The sequence below is a fragment of the Sceloporus undulatus genome, chromosome 2, assembly GCF_019175285.1.
Source record: "Sceloporus undulatus isolate JIND9_A2432 ecotype Alabama chromosome 2, SceUnd_v1.1, whole genome shotgun sequence".
Classification (NCBI taxonomy): Eukaryota; Metazoa; Chordata; class Lepidosauria; order Squamata; family Phrynosomatidae; genus Sceloporus; species Sceloporus undulatus.
The window spans coordinates 129996321-130017168 of record NC_056523.1 but is presented as its reverse complement, the minus strand read 5'-3'; the positions used below and the strand labels follow the sequence as shown (position 1 = coordinate 130017168).

General features: G+C 43.2%; 1 protein-coding gene across 2 annotated transcripts in view; it reads right to left on the bottom strand.

The window, feature by feature from the left end:
* PMP22 (peripheral myelin protein 22) overlaps window positions 1-20276 on the bottom strand; it is a 43379-nt gene extending 23103 nt beyond the window's left edge. The window contains exons 1-3 of one of the 2 annotated variants that reach the window (XM_042452862.1): window positions 20028-20276; window positions 15649-15749; window positions 14632-14731 (exon numbers count right to left, since the gene is read on the bottom strand). In XM_042452862.1, the coding sequence (XP_042308796.1) occupies window positions 14632-14731; window positions 15649-15726 (178 nt within the window). In that variant the 5' untranslated portion in view covers window positions 15727-15749; window positions 20028-20276. Of the gene's footprint in view, window positions 1-14631; window positions 14732-15648; window positions 15750-18738; window positions 18923-20027 lie in introns of those variants that run through there. The other variant, XM_042452863.1, reaches the window with a different exon arrangement.
* Window positions 20277-20848: the final 572 nt, after the last annotated feature.

The following is a 20848-nucleotide window of genomic DNA, read 5'->3' as shown; positions in this document are numbered from 1 at the left end:
TGTGTTTTTTCACTAAGGCCCACCAACCTGAATCATGTGCAACATACTGGCTTGGAGGGCAGAGCCAAATACAAAGTGGCATGTCATGAGGCAGACCAGTTGCCTACTTGCATGACATGAGGCAAATGCTGGGATGAACTGCACAGACACCCACCTTTTGTAGTATAGGGAGGCTGATTCAGGGAGGAGAGCCTTTTTGTTGTTTTGTGAAACAAGTGGGAGTTGGAAACCATTGCAGATCAACTGTAGGTCATGAAGCTATGTATAAGTCCTATGCTGTCAACCAATCAGTGTCTGATGACATTTAATGTTATAACAAGACGTTAGCAGCACAGTTCTAAGTGCTGGTTTGAAATATTAAGTCCTAAAAGGTTTGAAAGCCAGTGTAGTGTAGTAGTTTGAGCGTTTGACCAAGACTCAGAAACCAGAGTTCAAATGCTGGTTCTCCATGTCAACTCATTGGGTGACTTTGGGCAAGTTACATTCTCTCAACCTCAGAGAATGGCAATGGCAACCCCCCTCTGAAGAAACTTGCCAAGAAAATGCCATATTTGCCTCTGAAGAAACTTGTCAAGAAAATGCCATGATAGGGTTGCGATAATTAGGAGATGACTTGAAAGCACACAGCAACAGCTTTGAGATGGAACTTTCTTCCTATACAGCCTGTTCATCCAAGTAAATACAACTACGAATTCATACCTGTATTGAAGAAGACTACATCCAGCTAGGTTCCATGAGGGTTCAACCCTAGATCTGCACCGAAATCCAGACAACATTCTCCTTACAATACTGAAGATGCTTGGTGATGGTGGTGGTAGAGCTGCTGCTGCTGCTGCTTTGTACCTTCAAGTTGATTCCAATGTATAGCAACCTTAAGGTAAACCTATCATGGAGGTTTTTTTTGCAAGATTTGTTCAGAGGGATCTTGCCATTGCATTCCTCTGAGGCTGAGAGTGTGTGACTTCTCCAAGGTCACCCAGTGGGTTTCCATAGCACAGCAGGGATTCACATCTTGGTCTCCCAGGATTCTAGTTCAACATTCAAACCGCTCTGGCTGTCTGTACTTTGCTGATTCAAATAATGAAGGTTCATAGGCTTGCTAACTCCATGAGAAAAGCTCAAAAGAGCCTAAAATCTATTCCTACACACACACAAAAACCTGTTTTTATTTAAGTCTATTCAAGGTGTATATATTTTACAGGGAACCTTGACAAATTGCTGGAATGTATGCCTGGCTTTTGTCAAACTGAAGGCAGAGTATTTATTTCAAACATGCATTTGTCTCTCTCATACATTCAGATTTCGACACGTGTTTACATAGTACACAAACTTAACAAATTATGCGTTAAGTGGCACTAAGCATTTGGTGTCTAGGAGTTTAAGCAAAATTTAACCCATTATATTTCAACCGATGTTTCTGAATATGTTGTTACCTATTGTCTGACCTTGCAATAAAAACTGAAAGAAACATTCTAATGAAAGAAGTTTATTTATTTATTTATTTGATTTATATTCCTCCTTTCTCCCAATGTGGGACTGAATGTTAGAGGAAGGAGATCTGTTATTTGCAATCAATCCAATTAAAATGAGCTGGTTTTTCATATAGTTTGAAATCTTGAGAAGACTGGAACTTTTGTATTTTCTGTAAGGTTCTCCCCTTCATGGAAACATTAGAAATGAGCTTCTTACGACCTGAGAACATCCAGAATTAAGACTGCTCAGAGCTTGGAGAAATTACTTTTTAGACTACAATTCCTCAAATCTCCCTGACTGTAGATCTGCTGAGCTAGGGAAGTCTAGGAGTCATTATCCAAAAAAACTACCCTTGGTTGGCAGGGATGGCCCTGTTCAGGAATCCATTTCAATGGGCAAATTCACCAGGATTAAGTTTGTCTATTTTCATTAGCAACCACCACCCAAAATCCTTGTTAGTCCCAATTAGAATAGAGCCACTGAATCAATGAAATTTATCTGACTTACTAATTTTCATTTGGTCCACCTAACTCAGTACTGTTTCAAACAATACATTTCCCTGTCCTGTCAGAGATGCCAGAGACAAGCCAGTCTGTTTAAAAAACATGTTTACTATGACTCAGCTACAGCCAGCATGGGGTAGTGATTTGGGTGTTGGACTAGGACCCTGGAGACCAAGAATCAAATCTACGCTCAGCCATGGAAACTCACTAGGTGATCTTGGGCAAGTCACAATCCCTTAGCTTGAGAGGAAGGCAATGGCAACCCCCCCCACACACACACACACACCAACAAATCTAGCCACGAAAACCTCATGTTAAGTCCACTTTAGGATAACTGTAAGTTGGAAATGACTTGAACCACCTCCACTGAGCTACACTTCTTGCAAAAAAAGCCCTAAATCAAGCTGGAACACAACTAACATGGGTATATAGGAAAGTTATAAAGGGTTCTTGTCATGCAGTCTAACATATTGAGAGAAATGTGTTTACTCAAATTCAAGTCCTACTGTATTCCACTGAGCTTTCTTCCCAGTAAGGTTAGTCTTGAAAAGTGTTTGGCAGTAGATTTCTATAGCCTATTTCTTAAGATGGCAAGCCATTTCTTGTCGCAAGTAGTTTGGATTGCTGCAGGCTTGCTGAGTGGTGGCAATGCAAAAAGACATGTTAGGTCCTGGATTTTCTTTGCCAAACCTTTTTTTTTTTAATCACTAGTTCTGAAAATATGTCTGAACTCTCCAGTGAACTGCACACATGCTCTTCTGCAGATGTCATCACTAAGCTCCTAGCACTTCAGTATCTCCCTGCATCCCCATTATGATGCTGTTGATGTTTGAGATTTCATTTTATTTTTACATGGACAAAGCCTATGAATGAAAAGCACCATTAAGGAACATTAGCTACCTATGGGAGTCTGAAGCAAAAGAGGCAACATAACTGAGGAAGAGATATTAATGCATTCTTACAACTCATGCCAATGTTGCAGCTGGCTGGTGAAATACCAACCACTTCCCAGTAGTGGCTCTTAAAACTTAAAACAGTTCCCAATTTACAGCAGCTTCTTGGAAAAGAGCAGAATCAATTGTCCTTAGAAATACAGCAAATCAATTGTCCTTAGAAATGCAGCCAGCCTTGCATTAGGATCTTGCCTTAGTTTAGACAGCATCAGTTCTTTATTCGCTTACACTGAACAGGAGTCACTGAAAGGCAGAAGCATTTCCATAGAATTTACTGCATTGTACCCTATTCTGTAGTCAGTGTCAGCCCTGCAGCACTGTGTGTCCTGAATCATATCCAACCATTTGAGGCTCTTCTGCACTTTAACCCAGGCCCATCTGGAGGTCTCTTCAGCTTCAGGTCTGCAGAGGGGTGCTACTTCACAGTGGAGTAGTACCCTAGTGCAGATGTGGTCCTACATTCAATACCGTATGGCAGGGATGGACAACTCCCATAAGCAATAGCCTGCACCACCAATGATTATGGGAACTGCAGTGCAAAAACAAACAGAAGCCCACTGTGGTGCACTCCTGGCCTAGGACTTAGCAGGTTTATGATTTATGTTAAGTGTCATAAGATCATCTTGGTATACAGTGGGCCCTTGGTATCCAATGGGGTTTGGTTCCAGGATATCCCATGGATACCAAAATCCGTGGATGCTCAAGTCCCATTAAACACAATGGCATAGTAAAATGGTGTCCCTTATATAAAACACCAAAATCAAGATTTGCTTTTTGGACTTTATATATTATTTAAAAATATTATCAAGCTGTTGATGGTTCAATCCATGGATAAGGAATCTGTGGATAGCGATGCACTAGAACGCTTAGGGTTGAGTACAGGGTAAAGGGTTACAATGTCTAATTGCAGCCTATTCACTTACAGAGCATGAACAGAAAACATGTCGTAGTTTAAGACTTACAATACTGTGGCTTTTATTAAAATCCCAATGCTTAGTGTATTTTCTATGTTCATTGTATGATAAGTTTGATGGTGGCAGCAAGAAGTGCCACTGTATGAGAGTCAGGATTCTGAAGTATGAAAAACAAAGAGGCAACTAAAATAAAGCCCACTTTTGCTGGGTGGACTTCTAAGTTCTCATATTAAAATGGTGACGTCAAGTGCTTATACTACATCTGATTCAAATCAGAAGGCAGTCATTCTAGATTTAGTGGCACTGTTGTGCTAAACAGAAGTTAACATCTTCCACATCAGGAAAATGAAATCATGTAAATTAGGCTGTAATATTACACCCACTTTCCTGGGGGATACACCGTATTTAACAGAGGGCAACTTGCTTTCAAATAGGCATGTTGAGGATCAGGTCATTAGCCCTGTAATCTCTTCAACCTAAAAAAAATGCATTTTTAAAAATTAAATGTTTAGTGCTGAACAGATTGCCCATTTCTTCCAGAGAGAATGTTCCACTAGCAAAAATATATATGAACAGGGCTGAATTAATCATTACACACATTAATTCAAGGTGTGATGCAGTTTTTGGGTGCATCCTAACGTGTGCTTCTTTTGTTCCTTGCACTTATTCCATTTGGACTACAATTATATACATTTAGCCTACAAGGCTTGCAACCCCACTGAACCCATGACCTATTTCCATGTAGTCCATTAGAAGGAGACAGTAAGGTGGAGGAGGCAGCAGCAGTATGCACAAGCCTTTTAAACCAGTTTCAGATAATACCAAAACATATCTGTATCTTAAAAACTAAATAGCAAATAAAAATTAGAAAGCAATATTTGAACTGTGGCAAGCAGACAATCCAATCAGCAATGCAAATCATACACCCACAAATAAAATGGCTTTGATTTATTAGCTGAACAAACAGAACAGATACTCACATTGTGCTTAAAAGCTAACAACAAGAGTGTGCACCAGATCTCCATGGTGCGGAGTCTGAGATGCAACACAGACACAAAAAACATGTTCACTTCAGAAACTTATCAGGTAACTTCTGCAGCTAAGAGCACCTGATGGAACCACAAGAATCAGAACACACAGCTTCTGCACAGGCTCTCCACAGCTCAAAAGTAAAACATTCATTGTCAGTGTAAAAATGGGTGATATACAACTAGGAATACTGATGCATTTTACAAATATGAAGAGCAGAATCCTATAACCAAAACTAAGCTCATAAAATTACATTTTTCATCTATACCTTCTAGAATCCTTCATGTGGCCATGCTGGCTGGGGCATTCAGAGAGTGGTATGCCGAAAGCAACTTTTCTTAGCTCTGATGAAAAATGATCTCACAGGAAGGATAGAGAAGCTGAAAAGAAGGAAAGTCTGGGTGGGCTGCCTTCAGTGTATGAAATCTGGCAGATGTAAAGGCATGATTTATAGGCCAGGAAGAGGTGAGGACCTCTAATACATTTCTTAACATTTCTTTCTGCTTCAGTCCAGCTCTATCTGTAAAGAAGTTACTTATCCAGAACAAAATAACTAAATATTCCATGGCAGTTTTCTTCTGAGATAAGGTATGTACTTTTTCTATAAATTTTTGAAGTGTGGACTTTATATGTTTCACTGCTAAAAGCAACCATTCCTCAACCTTTTCCTGCTGTGCAAACAGGCTCTGCCATTCACAAGGATGGTCATTAAAAAGACTATCTTTTATTTGAAACACAAGCACAGCCAAATTCTTCAACGCATGAGTAACTATGAAATGGCTTGCCTACCCCAGCATTTACAGCCAGTATCTAAACTAATGCCATCAAATGCTGATTAAGGGCATAAATACCAACATGTAAATCTGCTGTATTGTTACGCTCCTCATATGCAAGCCCTTACATACTGAGCTGATACCACTAGGGGCCAGCAGAGAGTCACAAGAGAGCATTGTTTGCACACACCCATTTTGCAGCTGACTTTCCTCTTCCTTGAATTGGGGAGCCAGGGACTTTGCAGCACTCCCTATTGCTGAAATTTACAGCAGAACCTGCCTCACATGGGGCACTCATGATTCAATTAGTGAACAATTAACTAATTGGGCTATGTTGGAACCCAAAATCTTACCAGTAACAAATAGATTTAATTTATTCCGTTTATCCGTTATCTTGAATTCTTTCATAAACCAGTCTTAGGATTTTTTTAAAAAATTATAGTACATAATTAGTCAAGCAATCTTTATTTACTGTCAATAGACCCGTCGAGACATGCTATAACTTAAAATCATATAAAATAGAAAAGTTACATATAACTTAAAGTCATATAAAATAGAAAGGTTACATAAAAGATACTATAATTTACATTAAATTAAATTATCAGATTGGGTTACTACACAGGAGATTATTACTGATTATATAAATTATAGATCTAGAATATGTTGCCATTAATTGATAATTTTTGATTGATCTAATTGATCTAATTTTTAATGGCTAGAGACAGTGTACAAGTAGTTACCATATACTATACTATAGTGTAAAAGTAGCTACCATATATACTCAACTATAGGCCTCCTCATGTACAAGTCGAAGACAGGTTTGGGGGCCAAAATTATGGATTTTGATATGTCCCATACTGCAATGGAAAGAGTAGAGGGGGTCGGTGCTTCTTTTAGGTTCCCCTGGAATGAATTAAGCCTTCACCTTTTACCACTCTGCCCAGAGAAAAGAAAGGTTCCTTTTAAAATAAGAATTAATGTACAATACTTAAACTGACCTGTGGATAAATCAACCTAGGTTTTTGGGGTCAAATTTTTTACTACAATTTCTAGACTTATATATGAGTATATACAGTATCTGCTGGCCACCTCCATACTTTGAGTCTCCATCTCTGGAGCCAAAGACTCTATAAAGGCAGGATACACTAGAAAAATGTTTCCAGCTATGCTTTATACAGATAATACAAAGTACTTTTACACAGACAATGAACCAAGAGGAGAATTGAGATACACATGTATATACATGAATTAAAAAGGTAATCAGCTGTGGCCCCAAATTGTCCTAGGTAACAGCCTTGCCCCACTATCCAAGACTGGTTCCTACCTGTCATCTTGGATGGAGCATCAACTAGTTCCAAGGAACTGAATGCACTGCAATACCCCAAGTCCTGTTATGACCACAGATGGAACCCCCTTCCCACTCCATGTCCAAAAAGCTAATTGAACTTTCTGACTAATCTTTATTTTACACTAGCAGTGAAACAGCATCCTTTAAGACACTCAGCAGCAAAAGCTAACTTTGAGAACACACAACAGAAATTGCACCCCACAGCAATCTCCTTCAATTCCTTGCTGTCACCTCTTAGTATTTGCCACCTGAAGTGTCCACTTTCACTCTGTCTTGTGGCTGGGCAAACGTCTCTCCCACACATATGCCATTCTGACTGAACCCCAATTGCAAAGCCACTTCCAGTCTTACTCTGGGAGAAAAACAGGCTATACAGTAAACAAAAATGATCAAGAATAGTTTCTGGGCTTTAGTTTATAACTGATGCTGAATGGGAAATCCCACCAATTTTGTCACAAGGCTTCCTTTATTGTACAAGGGCAGGGTATTCTTCCCAGAGCGTGCAGTAAGCCCATGCCACCAGTAACTACCCTATACTAGTGGTGTCACTAGTTGCCATGTTACCTGGTGCAGAGGATATATTCATCCCTCCTGCACCGAAGGGGGAGGAGAGACCAACCAGGTGTCGCCCATCCTCTGGGGTCTCATCCAATGCAGTTGACACCCCTCACCATACCCCCCCCCCATGATGCCACTGCCCTATGACACAGGATGTTTACTCTAAAATGTAACTAGAAAAGAGAAAGATGACCCACCACTGCATGACTGCAAATCTACCTCTTTCAAAGATACAAGGCTGCTATTTTTAATCCACCACCAAGCTTAGCCCTCTTTTGGAACAGACCCATAGGCATTTAGACCAAGGTGAAGTGACAATAGCAGCTTTGCAATGAAATCTTAATGGGTTAATTCATTCATTCATTCATTCATTCAACCATAAACATTCCTATCAAATTTAGTTTATGAAGATTTCTTTCCTAACGTACTGTGTCTTCCGTTTCCACTACACCAGAAAGAAGCAATTATTTAATAGTTTAAAATGCATTCACTTCCAAAAATGGAAAAATTCAACCTTTCGACAACTCATTAACTTTAAAAATCTTACAAAAAGTATTCTGTGTATGAAAATGCAATGTCTGATTGCTGGCTCATCCCAACATATTTTGGTGTAATTCAAGATCTTTTACTATGCTGAGGACAGACTAACTGAGGATCAAATCACACACAATTTCAGCTACAAGAATGAATTTCCACTAAGGAGGGCTATTTTGTCTTGAAGTACAGCTATAAGAAGCTTCAATGGATATTGGCACTGTGAAAGGCAAGGCATTTATCTCTTACTCAGAGATAATTTCTCACATTAAAAGAACCTCCTCCAAATAATTTTTTCACTTTCTTAGAGATAAAATAAGCTCTTTCCATGGGGCAAAACATGGCTCAGAGAGGGCAGTCTTAAGAAGGCAGTACACTGAGGTTGACTCAAGGACCTTTTGCTGCCTCAGGTGAAGGACCAGATATCCTCCAGACGACTAGAGTGGCATCTGAATCTTACACATTACAATGGTTGATGGTACAGCATCCTCCGCTACTGCTAACTACAACAAACTAGCTCAGGGGATGGGGTTTTGCAGGGCAAGCTGCTTTTGGAATCAGTGGAAGATGGGGCTTCTATGTCAGTGAGGCAGTGAATCTACCCTGAGTTCATGTCTGAACCAAAGGTGCTAAATCTTATCCCCAAGATATGTTTAGCACCTTGGACAGCCCCTTTTAATGTTCCAACTAAAACACTACCCCACTGACATGGCAGTCACCACTGCCTTGGAACACACATCTGCCTTGGAACTGTTCCCTTCTCACCACTGAGCCCCACGTCCACCTCACTGTGACAAATGGTAGCGCCGATACATCCCACATGTATCCCTGTAGCTGCTCCTTTTTCTGCTGGATTGGGACACCTCACCAGCAGCCCTGCATCCCCAACCCGGCGTTTTTCCAGGCCAAAATGCCGCTTTTCTTTGGCCTGAAAAAGGGGTGTCCTTTGGGCTTCATGCCCCCGGACACCACCGGCCCTACAGAGGAGAAAGGGGTGGCCGCCGTGGCCCCTTTCTCCTCTGCATCGCTGGCGCAGACATTTGGTTGCCGCGCCAACAATGTGAAGGCCCAAAAGGAGCTCTATTTTGGAGCTCCTTTCCGCGCCTCCGCTAGGCTGCCGTAAGCAGCCTGAGGTGGCACGGAGACGGCACACACATGCCGCTCCATTTGGATGCAGCGTGTGTGATGTCATCATCACGCACCCTGTGTGGATGGTGCCGCATAACGATGGCGCTGTCCACATATATTAGGGTTAGGGAGTGTGCGGCTAGTATCGCCGGGAGCACAGCACATTTGGGCAGCGTGTACTGCACCCTTGGTGCTTTGGATAAAACAAGAAAATGTTACAGAGCCACCCCATCAAATCAACACCTCAGGAGAAATACTATATTCATGTGAATGGGCATTACACCTAGTCTGACCTTCTCAAAGTCTGCAAAGAGCATCCTGAATCATTCATTACCTGAAGCCTCTCTGGAGCTTCCACTGTAGTCTAAAGCAGTTTGATACCACTTTAACTGCCATAGCTCAATCCTGTGGAATTCTGGGATTTGTAATTCTGTGAGATATTTAGCCTTCTCTATCTGAGAGCTCTGTTGCTACAACAAACTACAAATCTCAGGATTTCACAGGATGAAGCCACAATAGTTAAAGCAGTGTCAAACTGCATTATTTCTGCACTGCAGATTAGACCTATGTCTTTTTCTTGACACTGTAAAAAGCCAGCTGAAGAAAAAGTTCTATGACACTTGAAAACTAACTCAGTACTTTTCTACCTTTACAACATAATCGTGTATGTACTGTACTGACTTAGAATTTAATCCCTACTATGTCCCCTGTATTTAGTACAGTTGTGCAGCCCTATTTGGTCATAATGAGACTCTAAGACACAGTTTTATGGATCTCCAACTTTCACCAGTTGACCACTGTCACTACCTGCAGCAGTTTACTTCCTGCTCATTCTTTAAACCAGAACTTGCCAACTTTTGTTCATTATGTAAGGGGCATATCACTGGTTTCTTAATTGCACTAAATATACTTCCAAATTCTTAAACATTGAATTGATTTATTTTCAAGACATTAGTTTCACATTGAATGTTTTGGTGGATTTTTGAAAATATGAATAATCATAAGGGCACAGAGCCTTCAATTCTAGTTTCAGTAATACCTTTGAATATATCTGAAGGGCATAAAACAGTGGGCCACATCATCCATGCAACATACCAAAGGAAATGCCTTAGGGCTTAAATCTCATTGTGACTCAACATGAGGTTATTCAGTGAAGGTGCTAGTTTTGGCAGGTGGGATTCCATTTTCAGTGTAGTTATGATGGAGAAAGGAATGTTATAATCAAGTGAAAACCTTAGAGACATTACAGTATCTTAGAAATATGAGCAAGCGGAGGTGACAATGCCTATGATATCAATGTGTGCTTGGTTTTATTTCTTTAACAACACCCCCAAGGCACTAACTAAACTTAGCAGAAAGGTGGATGACAGCTGACAATAGGTTTATTACAGTGATATGCCATGTACTTTAAGTATGCTCTTGTTATCTACTGATAATAGTTTGTAAGGGTGTAGGAAGGCCACTTGCACACAACTGTTTTGCTCCCTTGATCCAGTTTGTGGCCCCAGATATGGCTTAGCTCCCCTCCTTATGACCATAGACACCCCCTCACCCACCCCCAAAATCTGTGTCTTCTTTGGTACACCCTAGAAACAAAACAGAAGGACTCCCTCTGAAACATTTTCTCCATGAATAACCAAGAGATTCATCTAAGCCAGTTACCACAGCTACCAAAAAATGTAAGAACAGTGATTTGGGTGGGGCACATGACTGTTGACAGAAGAACTACCTGAAGTCAGTGAGCATTTGTAAAGAGCAAATTGAAAATACTTTGGTGTGGGTCATTCCTTGGATGTTTTTGTTTCTTCCTCCTTTCATGGGCAATACATTATTTTCAGCTGTAAGCCTGTCTCATCTAGATGTAAGGTTCTAACTTACAGCTATGCTTTCACCTTGCACTGTGCAATTTTAAGTTATACAAGTGCTTAACAAGAGTCTTCCTGAATCAGACCAAATGTTTGTCTAGGCCTGTGGTCAGCATTAGCCAGCCAGATACCTTCAGAAAATGTATAGGCAGGTCTTGATGGAGACAGTTATCCCCTGTTGCTTGTCCCAGGCACCTGATATTTGCATGTATACTACCCACAAACTAAAGAATTCCACTCTTAGCCATCATGGCCAAAATAGCAATGAACTCATGTGATCTCATGCCAATCAGTCTGGAAGCAAAATGGGAAAGAAAGCTGAAAGAAACTAGTTCGCAACTGGGGAAATTTTATTTATGTTCAACATGTTTCAGAAAAGCACAGTCTTTTCTTTGAGGGTTAATCTTGCACATTCTAATTCTGAAAACAGACAGGAACAATGTATGAAACAACTTTCTTACACCACTCAAGAAAACAAGAATGCTCGAAAGTAAGATAATACTGTCTACACATTCTTCTGTCTATATGCAAGTTATAAATGAAATGTACATTTTAAAATTCAAAAACAAATAAATGGTCTGACAAGGATCTGTCCATTTCCAGGAAGGATGTACTACAGAGACAGACAACAGGGAGAAACAAGAAGCTATCTAGAGCCCAATAATTTCACATAAATATTTAGTATGGATGATTAGCTGGTTCATTTGTTTTTGACAATATTTCTGTGCTGTCCCATATTGTAAGATCTCTAGGCAGTTTATAATAAAACCATTTGGAACCATTTAAAAGAAAAGAGAATAAAAATATTAAAACAATAAAAATAATTTGAACATCATCTATACATGGGTATAAACCACTGCAAAATTTAACAATTCAAATTAAAACATTATGCTGTTTAAACAGAATAAATTCTTTAAACTGTTTTAACAGTACAAGTTACATTAAGATGCTCCCTTCTTGAAGTCCACTGAGATATTTCAGAAGGAAACAAAATGGAGGACATATTTTCCCTTTTTTCATTTTCTAGAACCACCTGGCACAACATAGCTATAAAATGATCAGCTAACCCCAAATCTAGCACTCAATCTTGTTTCCCCTTCCCTTATCTTCCTCCTCCCAAAACTACTATCTCACTTCATTGCAAGAGACCTGAACTGCTTCAGCATGTCAACAGGCACTTCAGGGTTCCCATTTCAGTCTAACCGGAGCCTTGAATATGAACTTCAAGTGAGTGAGGATATGTTGAAACAATTTATGGCATGACCTCTGACATAGCTAACAGGAATCAATAAATTTATCATAGAATCATAGAATCATAGAATCGTAGAGTTGGAAGAGACCACTAGGGCCATCCAGTCCAACCCCCTGCCATGCAGGAAATCCAAATCAAAGCATCCCTGACAGATGGCCATCCAGCCTCTGTTTAAAGACCTCCAAGGAAGGAGACTCTATCACCTTCCGAGGAAGTGCATTCCACTGTCGAACAGCCCTTACTGTCAGGAAGTTCCTCCTAATGTTCAGGTGGAATCTCTTTTCCTGTAGTTTGCATCCATTGTTCCGGGTCCTGTTCTCTAGAGCAGCAGAAAACAAGCTTGCTCCCTCTTCAATTTGTATCCTCCGTCAATTTGTATAGTCCAGCAATCAATACTGGAAGATATCACAGCACTGTGTGGCAAGGGATATTGTAAGTTATACTGGAGGAATCCAAGTTTTAGTGAAGCTTAATAGAAAGTCTACCAAAGCTGGCCCTGTCATTAGGCAAAGTATGCTAAAGAGATGCTGGAATGCAGGGCTGTGTGAATGCCATATGGCTTCTCTGATGACATTAGGTGCAGAAGATGGTGCTGGCACATTACCAGTCCACAAAATTTCTGAACCTAGTACCATTTTTTTTCGAGGCAGCAACATCTTCCTTAACCTATAAATGTTTATCAGGCACTACCTGTAGGCTGTTTTGGAAATCTAAACACATACTTATGTACAAATCTGCTCCATATGGAATCCATCCCCTGCTCAGAATTTTACTTGCTCTTTTTGTACATTCTCTAGCTTGATGATATTTTAATTAGCTTGACCAAATCCAGTACTGGTGCAAAATGTCACACACTGAATCCAAGGTGCTGTGCATTTGCCCTGCCAACTGGTGTTAAGAGATTCTTAACCCCTTTCAGGGAATTTTACCAACATGAATTGTTACAATCTTCTAAAGATGTGGTGGTTACCTCACTATTAACATCTCTTTAATCTTATGAATTACAGTAAATAAATATAATTTAAAAAGCAAAAGGGGGCACAGGGAAGGCTCTTTCCATTGAGCAAGATTTCCTCTCCTTCCATCGAGAAAACTACTTTATTTCTATCATTTCCTCTCTGTCTTTTGAGCCAACAGTGGCCTTTTATTCCATGGATGCAAAACATATTTAGTAACATTCAATGATAAACTGGCAAACCCTTCTAAAAATACAGAAGATGAAGTTATAGAAACATTCCACATGAAGTAAATATATTGGTACTGTCTTGTCAAAACAAGATGCTGGCAGCACTCTCCAACCTCTAGCCTCCAGATGTTGGTGGCAATAATTGAAACTGTGAGTAAAGGTACACAGGACTGGAACCTTGTGTATATTCTCATTCAGTATTCTGCAAGACACCATCTGTGATCCATCCTATAGAATATTCTGGCTCAATAAAATCATTTGCCCTTTATAGCACTAGAAATATCTTGACCATGAAGGTACTACATTCCTTCTTCTGCTGTCAAGTTTCAAAACACAGTAACCGAGTACAGAATGTCCTAACAGTTTAAAAAAAATTCAAGTGTATGTCAAAGCAGTCAGTGGCTAGAGAGGCAAGGCAGAAGAAGGCAGCTAGAGCACACCAGATACAAATTCGTGTCTCAAGCAGCATTTCTGAATTAACCACTCCATTCATGTATAATGCAACCATTTATTTTGACAAGTGGGAAGAGAATATACCATTTAATGCCTTCTACCAGGAAAGCCTCCAGGCCCACACGGTGCAAATCAAGTAACTAGGTCTGCTGCAGGGTCTGGCCAGATGTTGAAAAATGCAAAGGACCTCTGAGCAGTATATGTTTACCAGTGAGAGGAATGCTACAAGGTGCACATATTGACGGGTCAAAGTTGGGGGGTTATTTGCAAGCTATGGAGCCAGCATGATATAGTGCTTTGATTGCTGGACTGGGAGACCAGAGTTCAAATCTCTGCTCAGCCAAAAAAACCCAATGGGTAAGCTTGGGCAAGTCACACTCCCTCAGCTTCAGAGGAAGGAAATGGAAAACATCCTCTGAACAAATCTTGCCCAGAAAACCATATAAGTTCATCTTAGTGTTGTCATAGGTTTGAAAAGGATTTGAAGGTATTCAGTTATAACAAATGCAAACTATACTTGGAAAGAGTCAGTAGAACTAGTTTTTTAATCACATCAGTCTCCAGGTATCAAAGTGAAAGAAAGAAGGGTGACAAAAAGGATTTTTCAGGGTATCATGAAAAATAACAAGATAAGACAGAACCGCTGTAATTGGAATTCTCACCATTTGTGGATGATGGGAAGCAATGAAATGAACTTGGGGACCCCAGTGTAGTGCAATTCTGCCAAAGGTCTGTCATGTGCCCAGTCCCAATGAGCCATTGCTGAAAGAGAAGGACAGTATTGTGAGAGGAGGGAAGGCCCAGATCCCCACAGAAACTAAGCACCAAGGGAAACTTTTCACTACATAGATCTATTTCTACCTTAGGACAGGTTTTCATGTAAGTGACTTAGTTTCATGATCCATTAAGGCATTAAATGAATCAATCAACAGTTTACAAATACTTAAAATCATAGAGTTGGAAGACATGCTAAGGGCCATCCAATCCAACCCCCTGCCATGCAGGAAATCTCAATCAAGCATCCCCAACAGATGGCCATCCAGCCTCTGTTTAAAGACCTCCAGGGAAGGAGACTCCATCACTCTCCATTGAGGGAGTTTGTTCCACAGTCGAACAGCCCTTACTGTCAGGAAGTTCCTCCTAATGTTGAGGTGGAATCTCTTTTCTTTAAAGGGCTTTCTAAGCATCTATATACATAGATAAGACTCCTTTCCCAAAGGGAGCACACAGTTATGATGCTAACTAATAAAAATTTTGTGCCAAAAAATTATAGTTTTACCATTTTATTTGCAACTAAAAAGAAAGAAGAGGTATCTGGGAGAAAAACAACAGAACAGTCTTTGATCAATTACCTAACTGACAATAAAGCTATTTTGACTGCAATTCCCCCCTTCTTTTTCTTAAAAACAAATTAGGCTTATATCTGATCAATTCCTTACTAAGCAAGACACCTTAATTCTGAACTTGTTTAAGATTTCCACTGAAACCAATGAGATTTAATACCAAATCAGCAGGAAGAGACTGCAGCCTTAAGAACATTACCTGGAGGCAAGCTCCTATATCTGCACATAATTTCCCCTGCAATCTGAGGAGCATTCGGGCCAGTTTCCATGCTACCTAAACCCTGGGAGCAGTCTGGGAGAAGGGAAAACAAGCATGAGAATGCCATTTGTACTTACGCTGACAATTGTAGAAACAAAGAGAAGGACAAGCACTGCAACATGGAGCACAATGATTACCAACAATAACAGGAGCATTTTGGCAGAAGTGTTGGATTGATCTAGAAGGAGAAGAAGTGAGAAAGCATCTTTAAGCAAAGGGAGAGTGATTCTGTTACTGGTGCAAGCCCACCCGGTGTGAACACAGACAAGACAACAAGCCTATCCTTCAGAGGTGAACAGTAGAGGGTGCCTCTGAGACAGAATAAACAAAAACCAAATGGTTCAGAGACTAAGGAAAACCACCAAATTATACTGTACCTTCACTTTATAAACGCAAAGAGGATTGAAACCATGTAGGGAAGGGAATGGAAAGGGTTTTTTGCTTCTTAACTGTTAGATGATCAATTGGATGGGGGAGATTTTGAAGGATTCCTACCAATTTGACAGGTTTGAAATAGACCCAGCCCAGGAAGGTGGGGCATGCTCAGTGCAGAGTTTATGATTTTTCACAAAATGAATGCAAAATCCCATACCTTCCCACTCCCTAAAATACTGCACCTTTCCTTACTTCCCTTCCTGGAATGGGATTTTATTCCTCACCCGCCCAAATTTGGAAAGTTTATGATGTTTCCTGGAATATGGAGGAAACTCAAATGCCATCACATTCCTCAAAGTTTCCATTTGAGGAGGGGGGGGAGACTCTCTGTTCTGAAACAAGTAATGAGCAATTTTTAAAACTTGTATTGGTCATTCAGAGGTGTGCTCAAGAAAGGAACTTTGAGTTAAAAGTTAGTAAGACTCAAAGTAGAAAAACAGAGCCGCCAGCTCAGACCAGCCCTCCATGGGACTCAAGGGAGTTGTGAGGCGGGGAGTGGAAACCGTTAGGCCACAAAGCCACCATTCTCCTTCTGTGAATATCATCAACATTTGGAGTCCATTAAACTACCCGCCTCTCCAGCCAGCCGTTATGGCTGAAGAAGAAGACAAATCTCTCCGGACACATACAGAGAAATGTGCACATAAAAAGCGGGGGTAGGGGTGGTCCCTGGAGAGAAAGGAGTCAGTTATAGGGTTGCCATAAGTGGGAAAGGACTTAGAAGATACACAACAATAACAACATTGTTGTGTACCTTCAAGTAGAACCAGTCTGGGGAGTGGCACACAGAAAAGTCCCAGAAATTCTGACCCATCACAAGAGTAGATGTTGCCAACACTGCGGGAAACAACCAAAACCAAAGAGAGAGAGAGGAGGGTTGGCTTTATAACAAAGTGGAAAAAGGTCCAAGATATATATATATATATATATATATATACACACACACACACACACACACCCTCCCAATTTAACCAATAAATAAATAACGCTAAATATAATATAATCATATATTTGGGAGCCACGGTTTGAGCTTTGGGCGATGACTCTGGCGACCAGGGTTTGAATCCCTGCTCGGAAAGCAAACTCACTAGGTGACCTTAGGCAAGTCACACTCTCTCAGCCTCAGAGGATGGCAATGGCAAGCTCCTGGAAGCAACTTGCCAAGAAAACAGGATACATCTGAAGGAGTAGACTTTAGTCTAAGGAAGCTCATGCCGCCAATTTATTTCAGTGAGTCTCAGAGGTGCTACAAGATCTCTCTACGTACTGATTCTACAGACTAACACGTCTATATATCTTTGAATTGTACTAATACTACTACAACTACTACTAATAATATGCATCTGAGGAAGTAGACTTTAGTCTAGGGAAGCTCCTGCTGCCAACTTCTTTCTTTCAGTGAGTCTCAAAGGTGCTGCAAGGTCTCTCTATGTACTGATTCTACAGACTGATATGGCTAGCTTTGAATCCTACCAAGAGAACAGGGTCGCTGTAAGTCGGAAACGCCTTGAAGGCACGCAACAACTTTCCCCCCTTCCTTCCCCACCGCCATTCCCTTCTCCTTGTGTGGCTTGTCTTTTTAGACTGGATGCCTGAGAGCAGCAGGGAAATGTCTAATTAACCATTTTGTAAGCGCTCTGAGAGCCTTTTGTGGCTGAAGAGCGGGGCATAAGCACTCCAGACAAATCAAGAGGGCCTCCAAACTGTGAGGAGGCCGGACGGGGCTCCAGAGGGCGGGAGAGAAGGGGGCGGTGGAGGAGGAGGAGGAGGAGGAAAGGGGGAAAGAGCTACGTGCTGCTAAAATGTTTCAAGCCGTTTCTAATTATATCAGCCCCAGCAAAGCCTGGAATAATCAGTTGCCTTTCCTCCTCGGAGCGAAGCCCCAGCGGAGGACCAAAGGCTGGAGAAAGAAAGAAAGAGAGAGAGAGAGAGAAGCGGGGCTTTCGGATTCCTTGTGGCCAGAGTCACCAGGCGTCCTCCATTTCCACCTTCTACTCAGGAGGAATTTTAAACCCCTCCATTTTGGGCAGGGCAGAGCAGCATGCATCTCTAGTTCAATGTTTTGAGCTTCCATTTTCCTGGTGCCCTGTCCCTCCTTATAGTCTATCTGCTCGGCCTTCTTGGGCTCTCGCCTCAGGCGACGTCCCCCCTTTTCCTCCCCGCACCGCCTCCCAGAAGAGGGTCCCTTCCCCACCGCCATTCCCTTCCCCTTTAGTGCCCTGTCTTTTTAGATTGTGAGCCGCCCTGAGGGTAGCTGGGAACCGTCTGAATAACGATCTGCAAGCTGCTGGGATGAGAGCCTTGAGGGCTGAAGAGCGGGCCATAAATACCGTAAATAAATCAACTGCTCAGAGAGAGAGAGAACAGAGCGCAAGGAGGCGGCGAAGGAGAGCTGCCACAGGGTCTTATATAGCCCCTAAAAGGAAGACATTAAGGGAGGCAAAGGGGGTGTTTTCTCAGAGGTGCCCTAAAGAGGTTTGGAGGGAGGAAGCCACCAGCAGCTAGCCCTAAGAAGAGGGCGCCACTACTCCTTGTTATGGTCCGAGTTCACCCGGACTCACGGCGACCCTGGGGATGAGGAGCCATCTCCTCCAAGGCTCCCTGTCCTCCACTCAGGTCCTCCAAATCCATGCCCCTGAGCAGCTTCACAGACCCCATATCCACCCAGCACGCGCCCTTCCTCTCTCTCCGCTTCCCTCCACCTCTTCTCCCTTATTGTGGCCCAGACTCACTGCTCCGCCAAAGGGAAACTTCGCAAAGTCTAGGCAGGACCGGACCCCAAGGAGGACTGCGACTCCAGGCCGGCGAAAAGGGCGGGAACCCCAAAGAATTTAACGAACTAACTCAAAGAAGGGTTCGCCACGCGAGACGCCCCGACTGACGGCGGCCCCGAGCCCAAGCGGGTGGGTCTGGCGCCCAGGCGCCTAGTCTCCAGACTCCCCTCCCCCCCCGGAGGGAAAGGGCGCTGCAGCTGGAGGAGGAGGGGGCTCTTCTCTGGGGGACTCAGTGGAGGCTGCCGAGGACGAGGAGGGCGGCCCCCTCCCTGAGGGAAAGGCAGGGTGGCCAGGTGCCCCCACCTCCAAATGGAGGGTGTTCGAGAAGCAATGGGGGGCATGGCCCAAGAAAAAAGCTCCAAAGGCACTTCAAATGGAGGACATTTGGGAATTCCTCCGGAGAGGAGGTTGGATGCAGGGCAGGTCCGGGAAAAGGAGGACCGAGCCCAGCCACCCCGCCCGAGGAAGGGCTTCCCACCCATGCTACGTGAGAAAAGCGGGAGCACAGAGAGGGGGGCTTCGTTTCCGACCCGAAGGCGAAGCTGAGGGAGAGAGTGTGGCGGAGTAGTTTGAGTGCTGGACTCTAGAGACCAGGAATGAGCAAGTCACACCCTCTCAGCCTCCTCAGGGAAGGCAAGGGCAACCCCAGGATAGAGTTGTCTTAGAGTCGCCATCAGTCGGACAAGGCGACCCTGCCCTGGGTTTTTTTCTTGGCAAGCTGCTTCAGAGGGGGCTTTGCCCTTGGCCTCCTCTGAGGCTGAGAGAGTGTGACTTGTCCAGGGTCACCTAGAGGCTGCTCCGTACCGCCAGGGCAAATAGTACGCCTCGAAAGGAAGAGTACCTCGCCTCCATAAAACACACAGACAGAGACACCCTTGGGTTGAACTCCTCCCGTTAAAGCGGTGTCATCCTGACTGCAGAAGCAACCCACTTTGATACCGCTTCCACGGCCGTGGCTCCCAAAGAAGAGACCTCGACCCTCCCTCCGCCCTGCAGCCGCTTTTCCTTGGGCGCTGCCAGCTAGACTTTCCATCCCTTTCCTCGCAGTTTGGACAACTTAAAACACAAACACCGGCTACATCGACACTGGAGAACTATCCCTGTTTGGCCCCGCTTTAAGTATCGTGGCTCAAGGCTATGGAATCCTGGGAGTTGGAGTTTGTTGTGGGGCCCAGAGTGGAGCCAGAAAAGCCTCCAGGGGTGCCGATCTCTTTACCTAGGAGCTGGGAGTCAGTAGCGGGACTTACCAGGTTCAAAGGCGGAGGGATGAGCTGCTGCTGCTGCTGCTGCTACTGCTGCCTTGGTCCCGGTGCTCCCTAGGCTAGAGATCCAAGAGGAGAGAGAGCCACTTGCTCCAGGGGCTGAATATCCCAAACCCAAGGCCTCCCAAACTCCTCCTCCGGCTCCTCTTCCTCCTCCTCCTCCTCTTCTTCCTCCTCCCTTTTTCGCCTGGACTGGGAGCTCCGCTCTCTGCCGGCCCCGTTTATTATTGGAGCCCCTCCGACGCCGGGCGATGTCAGGGTGGCCTGAGCCAGAGCAGCCGGGGCTATTTAAAGGGCCAGTCCCTGGGTCTATCTTTAGCCCCCTTTGCAGGGGGGGGGGGGCGGAGGGAGCCCAGGCCGCTTCTTGGAAAGCAAAGCCAGCCATCCGTAGCCCTGGTAGGTCCACTCTTTGACAGCTGTCACTCAGGGAGACTCAAAGGCAGGCGTGGCCGGCTGAAACAGGGGGAGCAGGGGTCCTCATTGCGAAGGAGGACAGGGGCTCCCCCAGGATGGAGAATCTGACCGAATAAAAGCCAAAGGCACTCTTATAGAACTGTACATTCATGCTTCTTAGTCCTGCTCCAAATGGAGGACCTTTTTGGAATTCTCCCTGGACCAAGGTGACCAGACACGTCGTTCTCCTTTTCCAGGACACGTCCTCCCTTTCAGCCTCCTGTGCAGGAGAAAGTCCCAAAGGTCTCCTTCCCTCCCTGCCATTCCCTTTTCACTTATTTTATCGTTTTTGGAATTCCTCCTGGACAGAAGGTGGAAAGGCACAGAGTGACCAGAGGTCCTCACTGCAAAGG